General features: G+C 45.4%; 1 protein-coding gene across 1 annotated transcript in view; it reads left to right on the top strand.

The window, feature by feature from the left end:
• Positions 1-4,716, top strand: part of kcnv1 (potassium voltage-gated channel modifier subfamily V member 1) — a 64,174-nt gene extending 59,458 nt beyond the window's left edge. Inside the window, exon 3 of the mRNA XM_078217117.1 lies at positions 3,361-4,716. Coding sequence (XP_078073243.1) covers positions 3,361-3,869 — 509 coding nt within the window. The 3' untranslated portion in view covers positions 3,870-4,716. The remainder of the gene's footprint in view (positions 1-3,360) is intronic.
• Positions 4,717-18,477: the final 13,761 nt, after the last annotated feature.

Here is an 18,477-nt window from a genome sequence, read left to right as displayed (position 1 = left end):
GTGGCAGGGTGGGCGAGACTGGAAAATCCCACCCGTGGAGACCACAGGCTCAATGGAGAGCCATCAAAGCAGGGGGCTCCTTACTCAGACATGATCCCAGGCAGGAAAGGACATATCCTTGGCCTAAACAACTCACCTGGAAGGGTTTTCCCTCTGCTCAAAGTGGCCTCATGGCTTCACCCTTAATAATTTTTATTTTAGATCCATACCTTTGACAAGGTACTGCATGGTAGGTTGTTGCATAAAGTTAAATCTCAGGGAATCCAGGGCGAGGCATCTAAATGGATACAAAATTGGCTTCTTGACAGAAGCCAGAGGGTGGTCGTAGAGAGTTGTTTTTCAAACTGGAGGCCTGTGACCAGCGGTGTGCCTCAGGGATCATAGAAATCATAGAAATCATAGAAACCCTACAGTGCAGAAGGAGGCCATTCGGCCCATCGAGTCTGCACCGACCACAATCCCACCCAGGCCCTACCCCCACATATTTACCCACTAATCCCTCTAACCTACGCATCCCAGGACTCTAAGGGGCAATTTTTAACCTGGCCAATCAACCTAACCCACACATCTTTGGACTGTGGGAGGAAACCGGAGCACCCGGAGGAAACCCACGCAGACACGAGGAGAATGTGCAAACTCCACACAGACAGTGACCCGAGCCGGGAATCGAACCCGGGACCCTGGAGCTGTGAAGCAACAGTGCTAACCACTGTGCTACCGTGCCGCCCCGATCAGTGCTGGGCCCACTGTTATTTGTCATTTATATTAATGATTTGGATGAGAATATAGGGGGCATGGTTAGTAAGTTTGCAGATGACACCAAGATTGGTGGCATAGTGGATAGTGAAGAAAGCTATCTCCAATTGCAATGGGATCTTGATCAATTGGGCCAGTGGGCTGACGAATGGCAGATAGAGTTTAATTTAGACAAATGCGAGGTGATGCATTTTGGCAGATTGAACCAGGGCAGGACTTACTCAGTTAATGGTAGGGCGTTGGGGAGAGTTACAGAACAAAGAGATCTAGGGGTACATGGTCATAGCTCCTTGAAAGTGGACTCACAGGTGGACAGAGTGGTGAAGAAGGCATTCGGCATGCTTGGTTTCATCGGTCAGAACATTGAATATAGGAGTTGGGACATCTTGTTGAAGTTGTACAAGACATTGGTAAGGCCACACTTGGAATACTGTGTGCAATTCTGGTCACCCTATTATCGAAAGGATATTATTCAACTAGAAAGAGTGCAGAAAAGATTTATGAGGATGCTACTGTGACTTGATGGTTTGAGTTATAAGGAGAGGCTGGATAAACTGGAACTTTTTTCCCTGGAGCGGAGGAGGTTTAGAGGTGACCTTATAGAGGTCTATAAAATAGTGAGGGGCATAGATAAGGTAGATAGTCAACATCTTTTCCCAAAGGTAGGGGACTCTTAAACTATAGAGGGCATAGGTTTAAGGTGAGAGGGGAGAGATACAAAAGTGTCCAGAGGGGCAATTGTTTCACACAGAGGGTGGTGAGTGTCTGGAACAAGCTGCCAGAGGTAGTAGTAGAGGCGGGTACAATTTTATCTTTTAAAAAGCATTTAGATAGTTACATGGGTACGATGGGTATAGAGGGATATGGGCCAAATGCGGGCAATTGGGATTAGCTTTGGGGTTTTTAAAAAAAAGGGTGGCATGGACAAGTTGGGCTGAAGGGCCTGTTTCCATGCTGTGAACCTCTATGACTCTATGACCTCTGAGAGCATCAATGTTGAGGTGCCCTTGTTGCACCCAATTTACCTCAGCAGGAACCTGTGGTATGCCAAGTCCTTACGATGTATAAGGGCTGCTTTATTATCACACTGGTCGAGGGTCACACCAGTGGAAAATAACTATGATTTGCAGTTGTTACATGCCAGTGACTAAGTGGTGCCCCCTGATCATTTTGACTACATTTCAGCTTAAAAATCAAGTTTCTTCTACAAATCTGGAAAAGATGTATATCCTGCTTTTGAGAACATTTGTTAGTTTTCCCTGTAGGATTATATATCCTGTCTCACAGGGAGAAAGTAAATACCCCAATGAATTGGGTTCATAGGCCCAGAATTGAACCTGGTTTCCTCCAAATCTATTTTAGTCTGATGATGGGCAAGGGGAAGGTTCTTCACACTTTACAAACACACCTTGATATGAGAATTAATATTAATAATATTTGCAGAGTCTGTGGCCGGAATTTTACCGTCCTGCCCGCCACGGAGCGGGCGAGGGGCAGACCATGGAAAGGTCCTTTGACCTCGGGCAATTTACCGTTTCAGGATGAGCGAGGCTGTAAATTCCTGCCCTGTGTTTCCTCCGAATTGAGGATAGTGCAGGTGGAAGTGATTAACTGAGAGAGAAATTCTGGGGTAGCAGACAAGAGAAAAACAAAGTAACATCTACAAAGGGCAACTTCTAAATATCTCAGAGAAAACATAAAAACCTACACAATGTAAAATAGAAGGAACTTTCAGTGTTTTAAGATGATCAGTTGAAAGGCGTGTACATATGCCATGGTATACAAGGCCACAGACGAAGTGCTGGAAAATGGGATTACAATAGACAGGTGCTTGATGGGCAGTGCAGACACAATGGGCCAAAGGACTTCCTGTAAAAATTTATGATGAAAGTCATTTCTAAAGATGTTTCCCCATTTGAAACTGGCGCATGGTCCACACAAGTGGAATATTATTAATAATAATTTGAGAGTATTGCTGGAAAAAGAGACATTTTGTCAAAGTAATCTTGCACTCATCAGGATAATTCACAAGAATACCAATGCCAAGTCAAGTTGCCTGGTTTAAATGTCAAACAATATTTGACAGTTAACTGTCAGTCACCATCAACTGGTGCATTTTCCATGGCAACACCTCTACCAATCAGAATCTGCTTGCCAAACAATTTTCACTGTCTTCTCATACAGTATAAATTAGTTGCTTTCCCTTGCATTGATATTCTTGTCAGCAATACTGGAATATTGTTGTTCATGAGTGTCTATGAACACTCATAGAAGAAGCATAGAGGTCTCTGCTACAAACCAAAAAAATGTTTCAACATCTTATTGCTTTTCCCTTGAAGTTATATCAGCTTGTTTGCTTAGATCACAATGTGTATCCAAATCATGTCGAACATAACATCAATTCCAAGCCACTTACACAGAACAGCATTGAGCAGGAAATATTCACAGCTCAGCAATTTAATTACCTGTCAGGAAATGGTCAATGGAAGTAGCACTCGACCACATTCTACATGAGGAGGACCAATCATTGGACCAGTGTGTGGAATTAACTTGGATAATATTTGAGTGCTTTTTGACCATTGTTTATTGTTTGTCATTATGCAGGTCTGAAATCTTTAGGAATGACTGTCGCTCTATGTTATGAAGAGGTTGGCTTACTCCTTCTTTTCCTGTCCGTGGGCATTTCTATCTTCTCAACTGTGGAGTATGCTGTGGAGCACAGTGTCCCAGACTCAACATTTTCTAGTGTCCCCTCTGCCTGGTGGTGGGCAACAACATCCATGACCACTGTGGGTTATGGAGATATCCGACCTGAAACTACTATCGGGAAGATAATTGCTTTTTTATGCATTTTGACTGGCATATTAGTTTTATCACTACCCATAGCTATTATAAATGACAGGTTTTCCTCCTGTTACTTTACTCTGAAGATGAAAGATGCTGCCCTTCGACACCGTGATGCTTTGAAGAGGCTCACCAAGAATTCAGCATTTGATTCTGTTGTAAATGTTAATTTGCGAGATATTTATGCTCGCAGCATTATGGAGATGTTACGAATCAAGAATAGAGAAAGGGCGAGTACCAGAAGTAGTGCTGGAGATGACATGTGGTGACCAAATGTTAGTTAATATAATGTACAATTTAAAGCTAACAGTTATTTATAAACTTTATTAAAAGCTACAGTGTCTCAAAGCTGCACATAGTTGCTCAGTACATTTATCTCAATCGCAAACATTACATATTTTTGAACTTAATTTCAAGTCTTAACAACAGTTGTGATTATATCTTTCTGATCGATTCAGCCTCCTCAGTCACAAGGTCTTGGATTTTATTGACAAGCAGATTTGCTATTTGCAAGACTACTTTAGTAACCCAACATATCTGTAAATGATTGTTTATCAACGTGGCAGAATTGTCATAAAGTACTCCTGTAATTATTTCCAAATGTCAAGTTGCTAAGTAATGGAGTTTAACTGAGGATGAACTGAGATATGCAAACACTCAACTAAATAGATCCAAGATCATGTTTCTGAACTATTTATTATATATCCATTATTTATTGGAAATTTTAACTGAACCATTGTTATATTACTTTGAAGTCTTCAAATCTTTTAGTTTTAGGAACTAGTTGTTGATAGAAGCCAGTTTTGTACTAGATTTTATACATCAGGACAGCTATTAAATCTTTCACGTGCTGTCCATCTCTTTTGTTCTGTGACTGTTCTGGGCGCATGTGATAACCCTAGACCAAATAGTGCAAATCAAAAAGAAATTATCTACCATCAAACCGCGAGACGTAATAAATTCTTTGTACTGGTTAGAGTTTGTGTTAACAAAGCAAGCTCTGAAATTTGTAACATGGAATAATTAAATAAAGTAATGTTATCTTGGCTGTGAAATATATCTGTAACTTTCAGAACTTGATTTTCCCTGGTCTGAATAAAATAATTAACGTGTTGTACCTCCTGTTATCTTATCTGCAATTAAGATTGCAAATGATCGCAGGTAGAAAAGCTTCAGTTCAACTAATGTTGGAATTAACTTAAAATTAACATTTTTTAACGATATTATGCAAAATGCATCTTATTGATTCAGTCAAAAAAGGACATCATCAATTTACAACCAAGCAGGTTCCCACATAGTAATTGTATACACCAGTTAGTCTCTCTGGCAATGTTCACAAGTGGCCTGGCTCAGGAGCATGGTTGCAATCTTTAGTCGCTAACCTGGCCTCATTCCTCATTTGATGGATGGCAGTTCGATAGGGAATCTGGTGAACTGTTGCGATGACAGCAATCTTTCTCTCAATGTCAACAAAACAAAGGAGATTGTCATTGACTTCAGGAAGCACAGTGGAGAACATGCCCCTGTCTACATCAATGGGGACGAAGTAGAAATGGTCGAGAGCTTCAAGTTTGTAGGTGTCCAGATCACCAACAACCTGTCCTGGTCCCCCCCATGCCAACACTATAGTTAGGAAAGCCCACCCATGCCTCTACTTTCCCAGAAGATGAAGGAAATTTGGCATGTCAGCTACGACTCTCACCAACTTTTACAGATGCATCATAGAAAGCATTCTTTCTGGTTGTATCACAGCTTGGTATGGCTCCTGCTCTGCCCAAGACCGCAAGAAACTACAAAAGGTTGTGAATGTAGCCCAATCCATCATGCAAACTAGCCTCCCATCCATTGACTCTGTCTATACTTCCCACTGCCTCGGAAAGCAGCCAGCATAATTAAGGACCCCACACGCCCCGTACATTCTTTCTTCCACCTTCTTCCATCCAGAAAAAGATACAAAAGTCTGAGCTCACGTGCCAAATGACTCAAGAACAGCTTCTTCCCTGCTGCCATCAGACTTTTGAATAGACCTACCTTGCACTAAGTTGATCTTTCTCTACATCTTATCTATGACTGTAACACTACATTCTGCACTCTCTCCTTTCCTTCTCTATGAACGGTATGCTTCGTCTGTATAGCATGCAAGAAACAATACATGTCAATGTATCCCAACATGTGACAATAATAAATCAAAACAGATCAAATCAGTTACCTCACTGGACCAGTCAGAATCGAGTGAATGAATGTGCCCAAAATAGTGATCCAATTTTGTGCACCATTATACTGACAGGTCCCACATTCTTCTTCTCCAAGAACACCTAGTTATATGCATAACTGCAGATGAAAGACAGCCAGTCAAGATAGGCAGCCTCCTTAACCGGGCAATACCAGAACGTGTTGATCGCCACCTTGGCCAGACTGAGGAGCAGACCAATGAGGACATTCGCTGACTTAACCTGCTCCTTCCTCCACATCAGAGGCCCAAGGATCAAGACAGTGGGGCTGAGTGCAATCTGATATAAGGATCAGCCTTTCAAGTAGAGGAATTTGGTTGGTTGGCAGGGGGTGGTAGTGCTGATTGGAGCTGCAGGATTTTGGGTGTGTTAAGCCCCGCCCACAGGCTTGTGCAGTGCGTTTCGGAGTCGCTGATATTTTTGCAGGCAGAGTATGTATGGGGGTGCCGGAGAACGGGTCCCAAAGTCAGATCTGAAACACTCCCAGTTTCACATCCGCCGAGCACTTAGAATCAGAATGGTAAAATGGGGCCCGGAGTATCTGTGCACCCCGTCTTCCAAGGTGTCCTGGGTATGGATTCACAGCTGAATTTGAGAACTGGCTGCCATGCTTTCACAGTCTTGATTTGAAAGCTGGGCCTTTCGAGTTTGATGGAGCCATGCACTGACCCAAACAGATTGTACACAACAGATACCTTCAAACAATAAGACATACCATCCAATATCCCATCAGAAACATATACATGAGCTGACTGATCAACCAGAAAATGATGATGATGTTCACAATGAGATGAAGAGCAGTGACCACATGTTTCAATCTTGTGGAAAGAATAGTTGCCGCCACACCATCCAAAATGTTTGTCATGATTCAAAATATCTGCCCCAAGAAGGTTGGTAACTATTTGCTATTGGTCAGGATTGACACAAGGGCAAGGGCCAACATATTACATCTACAAATTCTAAAAGCTATGAATCCACAGGTGTGAAAGGCCATGGAAAAACCTATTCCTGTGACACTTTCAGTGTATAGTTGTCCATGTGCCGGATCCATTGTCCTGGTTTGCAAGTCCAGTCAATCCTCCTGGGTACCACAGATGTTCTACATCATGGAAATACAATGTCTAGTGATTGCAGGTCCACTGGCATGTCGGGATCTCATATTCGTAACAATCAGTTAGACATCATCATAAGACCATAAGACATAGGAATTAGGCCACTCGGCCCATCGAGTCTGCTCTGCCATTCAATCATGGCTGATTTTTTTTCATCCCCATTTTCCCCCATAACCCCTGATCCCCTTATTAATCAAGAACCTATCTATCTCTGTCCTAAAGACACTCAATGACCTGGCCTCCACAGCCTACTGCGGCAAAGAGTTCCACAGATTCACCATTCTCTGGCTGAAGAAATTCCTCCTCATCTCTGTTTTAAAGGATTGTCCCTTTCGCCTGAGGTTGTGCCCTCTGGTCTAGTTTTTCCTACTGGTGGAAACATCCTCTCCATGTCCACTCTATTCATGCCTCACAGTATCCTGTAAGTTTCAATAAGATCCCCCCCTCATCCTTCTCAATTCCAATGAGTACAGGCCCAGAATCCTCAACCGTTCCTCATGTGGCAAGCTCTTCATTCCAGGGATCATTCTTGTGAACACAAGGCAGATAAACCCCAGAAATACTCCTATCACCTCAGCACATACCCTAATATCAAAATACCCAAAATATTTTAACAACATTGGTAGTTGCATGAGAGCTGAAACATTACACTTGCAGAAGAATGCAAATCTGCCAACTGATCCACCATAAGTGTAGCATCCACTAACAAGACAAGTTGAAGGTCGAGTGAAACAAAATGGAGATAGATGGAATAATTGGAAGAGTACAAGAGCACACAGATTTCTGCAGCTCAATCATGTGTCTGAAAGGAGGACAGTTCACTGAGAGCATGCCTTAATCCATGACATTCAAATGCATCTATGAAACATTGTCCTTACAAAATACCCACATTAGAAGAGTTAAATCGGAGATTTACCGGTGCAAAATTCCTCTTGAAGCTTGATGACAAGCTTTGTTATTGGTCAGTACATCTCATGGAGAAGTCCCAAGAGTTACTTTTCATACCCCGTTCAGACAATACTGTTTTCAATTACTTCTTTTTGAGCTGTTAGCCAGGATCTCTTTCAAAGTCACATGGACCACATTACATTCACTCAACTAGGATGCATCTGTATCACAGGTGATTTTGCTGTTATAGGAAGAACAAAGCGAGAACATGACCATAATCTCCACTTACGGCATGTAAAAAAAGGATTGCTCTTCAACAGTCTGAAGTATATGCAGTAGATCTATTTATTTGGTTCTATTTATTCCAGTGCTGGCATATGTCTGATCCAAGTAAAATAGAGGATATTAGGACCATACCAACTCCTCAAGATAATCTTCAAAGATGTCTGGGTGTCTTTAATTCCTTGTGTCCATACAGTCCCAATTTTGCTCAAAAATATTCAATACTAATTAAATGTTGAGAAAGCATGTGCCTTTCCTATGGGACAAAGACCACCAATATCTCTTCAAAGCACCAAAACAATCATTATCAGAAGCCTGACTCCCTGAAAATCCAGCCGTTTGTCTCTGTACCTCATGCCGCCTAATTCGGTCAGCCCCCATATGCCACATTTCCCACTCTTGTGGGCTCCATAAAATCTCCCGCAAGGTTAGGTTGGAAGGGCTGGTCTTGATCTCCCTGGACCAAAGGATATTGAAGGGAGGTTTGATACCATATTATGACAGGCTTATATATGGTTCACAGGGAAAAACTTTCCCCCTTAGCTGATTGTACAAGGACGAGGGGACGCAGATTTAATATTCTGGGCAAGGGATGCAAGATGAATATTTTTACACAGCGGGTGGTAATGATCTGGAACTTGCTGCCCAGAAGGCCAGTAGTTTTAGAAACAATCAATCATTTCAAAGGAGGAATAATGCAGAGGAGTGTGACTAGATAGAAGGCTCTTTCAGAGAGCCAGTGCAGACTCAATGGGCCAAATGGCCTCATTCTGCACTGATTCTGTAAAATTGAATGTACTTGAAATAAACTTGCAGGTGAACTTGCAGTAGCAGGGAGTCATTATCCCTGGGTGGGATTGTGGTCGGTGCAGACTCGGTGGGCCGAATGGCCTCTTTCTGTACTGGAGGGTTTCTATGATTCAATGGACTCAATGGGCTGAATAGTCTCCAGCTATGCTATAAATGACTGTGAGCGGAATTTTACAACCTCATCGCATCTTTTTTGCTGCGGGAAAATTGGGCATGATGTGACTAACGGGAATGGCACCCGTGTTCACTCCCATTCCCATATTAACAGCAAAAAACTTCGGTGCGATCGGGATCCCGCCCAAAACGGGTGAAATGTCAATTTGCATTTTTTTGCATTCATCACAATGTCATTAATGATCTTAACTCCCAATCGTCCCAGCTCTCCTGCCTTAACCACCTCGTTCACTGCAGCTGGAATCAGTGAGGAAAACACCTCAAGTATAAAAGTCAGTTTCAGGTGCTGGGTGAGGGTGAGTGAGGAGGTAAATCTCTGCTTTCAAACTGCTCCGTGCTGCTGATGGGTGAAGTTGTTTCATGGCAGCCATATTGTGCTTTTGGGGGGGGGGGGGGGGGGGGGGGCTGCTGTTGTTCACGGGGTCCGAATCTGGACTATCAGCATGGACCCAGGTCTGAGCGCTGACCTCAGGTCTCAGCGCTGACTCTGGGTCCTAGTGCTGGCAGCAGCAAGCACTGTTGCTGGTGGGGGATGGGCTGGAAACTCTCTAATGTGGCAGTGCTGCAGCCTCAGGACTTGTCAAGCAGCACTGTCTGTGGCCACTACTACATGGGTTCTGGGTGTGTTTGAATTGGGGGGGAATGTGGGGGGGTACTGATTTGGGATTCTGGGGGACTGTGGGGGGTATGGAGAGTGTGTGTTGCTGGGGGGCTGTGGGGGGAATGTGGGGAGTGTGTATTGCTGGGGGGCTGTGTGGGGGGAGGGGTATAGGGAGTGTGTGTTGCTGGATTGGGGCGAGCAGAGTTCTTTAACCTTTCCATCCGTCTCTCCCCTTCCCCAACAACCCCATCTTCAGATTGACGAGATGGCTTTTGCAATGCAACCCATTGATCTTGCTGTTCTTTTGGTTGCTGCTGGAGCTGAGGAGGAGGATGAATTGTGGGCAGAGGAATTCCAGGCCTTACAACTCGCAGGAGTAGAGGGAGATGGCCACCAGGAGCAGGATGTAGCCGCCAGTCGCCCCTGAAATGACCCGGTGTTAGGAAGAGGGGAGTCAAAAGGTGTAACCACAGCTGCAGTCTCCTGGGTGGAAGGCCCCAGCATGGACTCAAGCCCTTCTTCCTCCCTCCAGGTTCCTGTGGGCCCTGGGTCACTCCATGGGACAGCGGTGCTTCTGAAGTGAGCTCCAGAAGCTCCGGCATCACCTGGCCATGCCAGTCCTGGAGGACCACCTGCGTCCTACCCATGGTGGTCAATCCCTCTGCCATGGCCCCTCTGAGTCGGTGGCCACCTGTCAATGGCAGCAACAAGTGCCCTCTGAGACTGGGCCACACTCTGCAGCCCCTCAGCCATGGCCCTCTGTGACTGGACCACGTTCTCAAGGGCTGCTGCTGTCGCCCGCTGTGTCTCAGTGCTGTCCCGCTGGGTCTCCTGGAAGCTCTCGGGCCTCTCAGCCATGGGCCACAGAATCTCGAGAAGCCTGTTCAGTCCCTCAGCTGTGGCCTGCTGTGACTCGGCCATCGCTTGGGGCCTGCCACCCATGGTGAGGATTTCCTGCCCAAGCTTTCCATTGTGGACGCCACCCTTGCAGCGTTGACCTGGGAACCACACAAGACAGGCAATAGCTGGTCTGCCTGAAAGTTTTGGGACTCCTCCCAACAGCCTCGCAGTTGGTCCAGTGTGGTCGTCAGCCCCTCCTGCATTCCCTGGCTCTGTTGCTGCATCTCCAGCAGCTGAGGGAGAAGTGATCTCAGAGGCCTAGCAGGTAGCCTGGGGCCAGCTGAGTCCTCCCCTCCGACAGGCCCCCATGTACCAGAGTCCTCGGACATTCCCTCCTCCACCCGATGTACATCAGCAGGTGTGTTATGCGTACCAAAGGGTAACCCAGATGCCGTGCCACTAACTTGACCCATCGATGTGAGAGTCTCTGACTTTTGCTGATGCAAAACTAGTGCCAGCCTCGGAGGTCCCTTCACACGCTTCCTCCAAGGAGTTTTCCGAACTGTCGGGCAGGATGGGTGGGAGCAGCAGTGGGGGCCGTGATGCCAGATGGCCCCGATGCATCTGGGTCCCTTCCTGCAACACAGAACACAAGGTTAAGTGCAAGGGAGAGAGAGGAATCTGGGTTACATGAAACTTACTTGAGATTTCTCCAACAAGTGGAGGATTGACAGTTGTTCACTTCTATGCTCCAGCCCGACCCTGCTGCCACTAATGGTCTGCATCCCCTCCTCTCCCGCAAGCTCTAGTGCCCACTCCTCAAAGAGGGTGAGGACCTAGATCTCAGGCACACCACCTCCTGCCTTTGCCCTCTCCTGGTGATTATGGACATTCTTGTCCTGTGGGGACAGAAGGAGCCATGTAAAATCTGATGGCACGAGTCCTGGAGGGTATCAGAGGGTAGCCCTCAGAGGGCAAGGGTTGTGGCACACTTGGGGGGGGGGGCGGGGAGGAGGGAGGTGTTTGGGGGTCAGGGGCTGAAACCATATAGGGTGCAGGTGGTGGAAGGATCTGGGCTCATTTAGGGGGAATGGATGAGATTAAACACTCACCCTTGCTGCCCGGATTAGGTCATTCAGTTTCTTGTGGCACTGCTTCCCGATCCTCCTGGTCAGTGCCCTGGCACTAATGCATGCTGCCACCTCCTCTCAGGCTGCGTTTCCATCCTTTCCTCTGGTACAGTGCCCTGCTGGAGGGGAAAAGGGTGTCCCGCTTTGCCTCCACCGCCTGCAGCAACCTGGTCAGATCACTACCTGAAAATTGGGGGTTGTCTTGCTGGAAGCCATTTCTTCCTGCGCTGCCTGCCCATCTGTCCATCCTTGGGGTGTTTCTGGAGCTTTCCCTTGTTAGGGCAGAGCAGCTACAGGCAGTTTGGGTGAGTCATGCGTCCATTAGAGCATTCCAGTGAGTTTAATGCACTTTGCCTTGTTACCACGGAGGGCAAGCCAAGTCAGTAATTGCAGGTGTGCTGATGTAAGTTGGGGTGGGGTGGGGGGTGGGGGTGGGGGGAGGAAATTGTGCCTCTGTGATGATCAGGGGCAGGGGAGAGAGGGTCATGTCACTCAGCAATTGGGGCTGATTGGGGGGGGGCGGGGTGATGAGAGGGCCATGTGCAAGGGGATCCCGGAGGGGGGAGGGGAGAGGAGGAAGCTGGATGTGGCTCGGGGGGTTCTGTCAGGAAAGCTGCTTTTTTTAGTACTTTGTCTGCACATGCAGTTTGTGGCTCCGATCTGAGCTGCAGGCTATCTGGCAAGTTCAGCTCCGCCCACTGCCTCTAGTAGCTAGAAATGGTCTAGCCCATATTTTCAATAATTGAGTGCATAAAACTGGAAGAGAAAACTCCCCCAAAAAGCAGATCAGGAACTTTCCCGTTTTCACGCTAGTTGGACATTTAGAAAAAATCTCATAAAATTCTACCTTGTGGCTCTAAATTTCAAGCTGCTGTGTTGTCAATTACACAAGATAAATCATACTTCCATGTTAGTTAAAAGTTCTTTAAAATGTGTGGGATTTAATTTCTCCACTCAGGTTAACAGGGTTGTCTAACACTCCTCTGTGCAGGATATTACCACAGTCGTTGACCCAGATTCCATTTCCCAGGGCAGACAGCAAATAAATGTTTGATAAGTCCACTCTCTGCCACTGTGGGAAACAAGAGCTACCACTGGCTGGAGACTTTGGGAGGGAAGAACATTTAAGTTGTATAATCAGAAAACCCTACTCTTTGTGAAAGTACTTTTTTCAAAAATCTGAAATAAAACCAGAAATTGTTGGAAATGCACATCTGGCTCATTGGGAAAAAATAAAGACAGGTTCATGCCACCTTTGTCTGAACTGGAAAAAGGGGAAAAGCTGGAGAATTGGTAATAGTGGACCAACAGCCTCAAAAAAGCAGCACCCCAAAAGCTAATATAGTCCTGATTATATGCCTATGTCACGGTCAGGTGACAAAGGTTAGACTATCTCTCCTCTGTTTCCACTCATTTACATAGAAACATAGAAAAACTACAGCACAATACAGGCCCTTCAGCCCACAAAGTTGTGCCGAACATGTCCCTACCTTAGCGATTACTAGGCTTACCTATAACCCTCTATCTTACTAAGTTCCATGTACTTATCTAAAAGTCTCTTAAAAGACCCTATCGAATCCGCCTCCACCACCATTGCTGGCAGCCCTTCCACGCACCCACCACCCTCTGAGTGAAAAACTTACCCCTGACATCTCCTCTGTACCTACTCCCCAGCACCTTAAACCTGTGTCCTCTTGTGGCAACCATTTCAGCCCTAGGAAAAAGCCTCTGACTGTCCACTCAATTAATACCTCTCAACATCTTATACACCTCAATCAGGTCACCCCTCATCCTTCGTCTCTCCAAGGAGAAAAGGCCGAGCTCACTCAACCTATCCTCATTAGGCATGCTCCTCAACCCAGGCAACATCCTTGTAAATCTCCTCTGCACCCTTTCTATGGCTTCCACATCCTTCCTGTAATGAGGTGACCAGATCTGAGCACAGTACTCCAAGTGGGGTCTGACCAGGGTCCTATATAGCTGCAATATTATCTCACGACTCCTAAACTCAATTCCCCGATTGATGAAGGCCAGTACACCATACGCCTTCTTAACCACAGCCTCAACCTGCACAGCTGCTTTGAGCGTCCTATGAACTCGGACCCCAAGATCCTTCTGATCTTCCACACTGCCAAGAGTCCTACCATTAATATTATATTCCGCCATCCTATTTGACCTGCCAAAATGAGCCCCTCACACTTATCTGGGTTAAACTCCATCTGCCACTTCTCCGCCCAGTCTTGCATCCTATCAATGTCTCGCTGCAACTTCTGACATCCCTCCATACTATCCACAACACCTCCAACTTTTGTGTCATCAGCAAACTTACCAACCCATCCCTCCACTTCCTCATCCAGGTCATTTATAAAAATCACAAAGAGTAAGGGTCCAAGAACAGATCCCTGGGGCACTCCACTGGTGACCGACCTCCATTCAGAATATGACCCATCTATAACCACTCTTTGCCTTCTGTGGGCAAGCCAGTTCTGGATCCACAAAGCAATATCCCCTTGGATCCCATGCCCCCTCACTTTCTCAATAAGCCTTGCATGGGGCACCTTATCAAATGCCTTGCTGAAGTCCATATATACTACATCTACTGCTCTTCCTTCATCAATATGTTTAGTCACATCCTCAAAAAATTCAACAAGGCTCGTAAGGCATGATCTGCCTTTGACAAAGCCATGCTGACTATTCTTAATCATATTATACCTCTCCAAATGTTCATAAATCCTGCCTCTCAGGATCTTCTCCATCAACTTACCAACCACTGGTCTATAATTTCCAGGGCTATCTCTACTCCCTTTCTTGAATAGAGGAACAACATCCACAATCCTCCAATCCTCCAGAACCTCTCCCGTCTCCATTGATGATGCAAAGATCATCGCCAGAGGCTCAGCAATCTCCTCCCTCGCCTCCCACAGTAGCCTGGGGTACATCTCATCACAAACATTTGCTTTTAAAAAAGAATACTCATGCCAATTCAGTGACTGTTTAACTGTGTAAGTGCTTTCACTGCAAAAGACACAGAAATAGATTTCCTTGCAAGTTCTTAAAAAATATATTAGCATTTATTGTACTTAACAGCTAATCGAAATAAAAATAATAAAAACACGCACACACACACACACATAAGTTACAAACGGGAAGAACGGTTAAGTCGTTTGAGAGTCGAAAACAGCTAAGTTGGATACAGATCCGGTACATTGATGTCTTGGTGGCTTCAGACTGGGCTCAATAGACTTTGCTAATTCTGCGATGGGACCATTTAAAGATGTTGATGGATGATCCCTGTTTGTTTTCTGAGAGTCAGCAGTTGGTGGGTTGATTTTTTAGGCATTGCCCTCAGCATTTGCTAGTCAAACAACAGGCAGAGCTCAAGCTTGCGGGATGAATGGAGAGACAGAGACCACAAAGGGTCCTTTTTCTTCTGCATCTCTTCTTTTTCTGTTCCCTGGCCTGGAGAAAAGCAGTTTCTTAACATTCAAAAGTTGGCTCAACACGTGATCTCCATTCACAAACAGACTAATTGCCCAAACATGGTCATAGCAAGTTGATTCCAAGTCCATGGCTTAGATATAATTAGATTATGGCTAGAAAAGTTCCGTTTTCAGCATGGGTCCATTATCCAAATTCATTGGGCGGGATATTTTTGGCCTCACTTGAGCGAGACCGGAAAATCCCGCCCGGGGTCAATGGAGATTTCCGTTGTTGGACCCTCGCCCGGACCGATTCCATAGCGGGCGAGGTGACAGAGTTCCATCCATTGTGTCTCATGGCTTCTTCCACGCTTAGTTCAATACTTAGGTTTTCTGTTTTGTGAATGGTTCAGAAGGAGTTTCATTCACACTCCTGTAAAAAAGTTGTTGCTGTTCAGTCATTGCATTTAACTGATAGCTTCAGCTCAACAAATACTAATTTCTTTGAAATAAAATATGGGTTTCATAATATCAATGACTCAGGCTTGCAAATTAAACTATAGGTACAGCAACAGTTCTAAATAAGTATTGGATAAACATGTGATAGCCTAGAGCAATAGTCTAAATGTTGAAGGCACAATATTTATTTTTCTGTGAAAGCTTGATGCCATGTTGCCCCAGCAAATGTTGTTTTTTTCTGCAGTTCCCAGTACTTTGGAAAATGCAAGGAACATGGCCATTCTACTTCCATCGTTAAAGAAACTTCTGCGAAATTTTATTAGAAGCTACTCTCTATTTGCCATTTGGGAATTCATTAGCTTCCTTTATACTTTGAACCTATTTTCTCCCAGTAGCAACAAACGGTGGCACAGTGGTTAGCATTGCTGCCAGCGGCCCGGGGTTCAATTCTGGCCTTGGATGACTGCCTGTGTGGAGTTTGCATGTTCTCCCCGTATCTGCGTGGGTTTCCTCCAGGTGCTCCGGTTTCCTCCCACACTCCAAAGATGTGTGGGTTAGGTTGATTGACCATGATAAATTGCCCCTTAGTGTCAGGGAGTTTAGTAGGGTAAATACGTCAGGTTACAGGGATAGGGCCTGGGTGGGATTGCTGTCAGTGCAGACTCGATGGGATGAATGGCCTCCTTCTATACTGTAGGGATTCTATGATTCTATGAGCCTGAGATTGAAAGGACTCTTGGCAAATCAACGATCACCATCTTCTCTTTCTGTACAGGCAATCTTCGAGTTGTATTTAACGTAGGCAACAAAGGTCTTGCCCACTGGCTGGAGAACTGATGAGACTCCTGCGTCTTTTTAGGAAGGTCTACTGCATTAAATGTCAATCGGCAGTGGCAGGCCTTCCCTGGGATCGGGGCCCTATGGACAGAAGTGCCACCACCAAGAGATACTGGCTAATCAGATGATTTATTAGCTTTTACCCATCTAATTCACTGATTTCACTTAGCTTACCGCTGGGCATATAGGTCATATCTTCCTCTCTGAGCAGTTGGAAGAAGTAATCATTCAGAATATTGACTGTTCTGTGCTCTTCTTCAGTTTCAATCCGACTTGTATCTTTATTAGCTTTCAGTTTATCTCTGATGGACCTCTGTATTTTACTGCTGTGTCTGACCTCTGCTGCTATCCTTTTTTCTAGATCCCTCTTAGCCCATCAGAACAACTTTTTGACATGTTTCTGCATTTACTTATATCCACCCCACTGAATTTCCTTCTTCTCCTTGCAGGATTTGTGAATGCAACTTCGGGCGGCACAGTGATTCACACTGTTGCCTCACAGCGCCAAAGACCCGGGTTCGATTTCAGCCTTGATCACTGTCTATGTGGAGTTTGCACATTCTCCCCATGTCTGCGCAGGTTTCCCCCGGGTGCTCCGGTTTCCTCCCACAGTCCAAAGATGTACAGGTTAGATGGATTGGCTGTGCTAAATTGCTTCTTTGTGTCCAAGATGTGTATGTTGGGGGGATTAGTAGCGGATATACACAAGTTTACGGGCCTGGGTAAGATGCTCTGTCAGAGAGTTGGTGCAGACTTGATGGGCCGAACGGCCTCCTTGTTCATTATAGGGATTCTATGCTTCTACGTTTCTTCTGACTTTTATTTGTAACATGTTTATTAATTTAATTTGTGTTCCATTTGTTTAGTCTATGTTTCCTGATTTTAGAGCTGTATATACCTAACTACATTGAAGAATTCTTGAACAACCTCATCCAATCTATTTACTCCAATTGCACCCTCATTACTCTGATTAAAGTTGTATACCGGGCCAGGTCTTGGATATTTCTAAATTTAACATCACAATATACATTCTAGAGGCTTCTCACACTTGGACATTTTGCAGAAACATTATGAATGATTGGTGTTTCTGTTGAACTCCTACTAAGGAGGAAAAATGGGGAAATGTCTAAGGAAATTCACTGCCACCATTGGTTTCACTGTGCCCCAGGGTGCTGAAGCTTCAATTTTCAGTGTGTCAAGATGCACTGTCCCTAGTAACTCCCTTGATGCACTGCATGATGAAGGAGTCATGCACTATATCAGCTCTCACTTGGGTTTTCTCAATTTATTTTTGGTTAGTTGAATTCCCTGATTAAAAGTTATTTCCTGGCAGAGAAATTGGTTAATGATGCCGGGATGAAGCAGCAATGAAGCAGGTACCTTAGCATTCAATATAGCAGGGAGCATGCAGAAGCATTCTGCACTCAAGGTGCACCGGCCCATAATGTAACAGCTGCAATGTAGACATTCAAGGCCCATGTCCGAAACAGGCGTCGGGCCCTTTGCAAAGGCAGAAAGGGGATCCAAGGCCAGTTTCCAGATCCTTTCTCCAACTTGGGCTGCCCTGAATGCAGCTGATGCTAGGCCTCCTACTGGTCCTTAAAGGGACTGCCAAAAGCCACCATTGAAAGGACAAGTTTAAGAAAAACTGTTTACCAGAATGCGGCCTCCTGCTTCTAATGGCTCTACAGTCATCATAAAGACCATTGCAATCTCCTACCCGGTATCTTTCTGATCACCTCCTCCCCTCTTCTGATCACCTCTTCTCCCTAACTCACCCCTGATCTCTTCCATCTCCTCTCATAGGCCTCTCACAATTGCCCACCATCTATTCTCAATCATAGCCTCCCCTCCGAAGATCTACCAGGCTGCTACTGGAGATGCAGCAGAACACAATTTCCCAGCTGCCTGGGGGTTTGCTGCATGCTTTTAGAGCTCTCTGATCTAATGTGATTGGTGTTACTTCACTCCCTCTACTTTCACAGACCATTTCCATGTGGGTGGCACAGTGGCACAGTGGTTAGCACTGTTGCCCCACAGCACCAGGGACCTGGGTTCGATTCCTGGCTTGGGCCACTGTGCAGAGTCTACACA

Source organism: Mustelus asterias, chromosome 7 (genome assembly GCF_964213995.1).
Source record: "Mustelus asterias chromosome 7, sMusAst1.hap1.1, whole genome shotgun sequence".
NCBI lineage: Eukaryota > Metazoa > Chordata > Chondrichthyes > Carcharhiniformes > Triakidae > Mustelus > Mustelus asterias.
The sequence above is the reverse complement of the archived record's forward strand: the minus strand, read 5'-3'. Positions and strand labels throughout refer to the sequence as shown.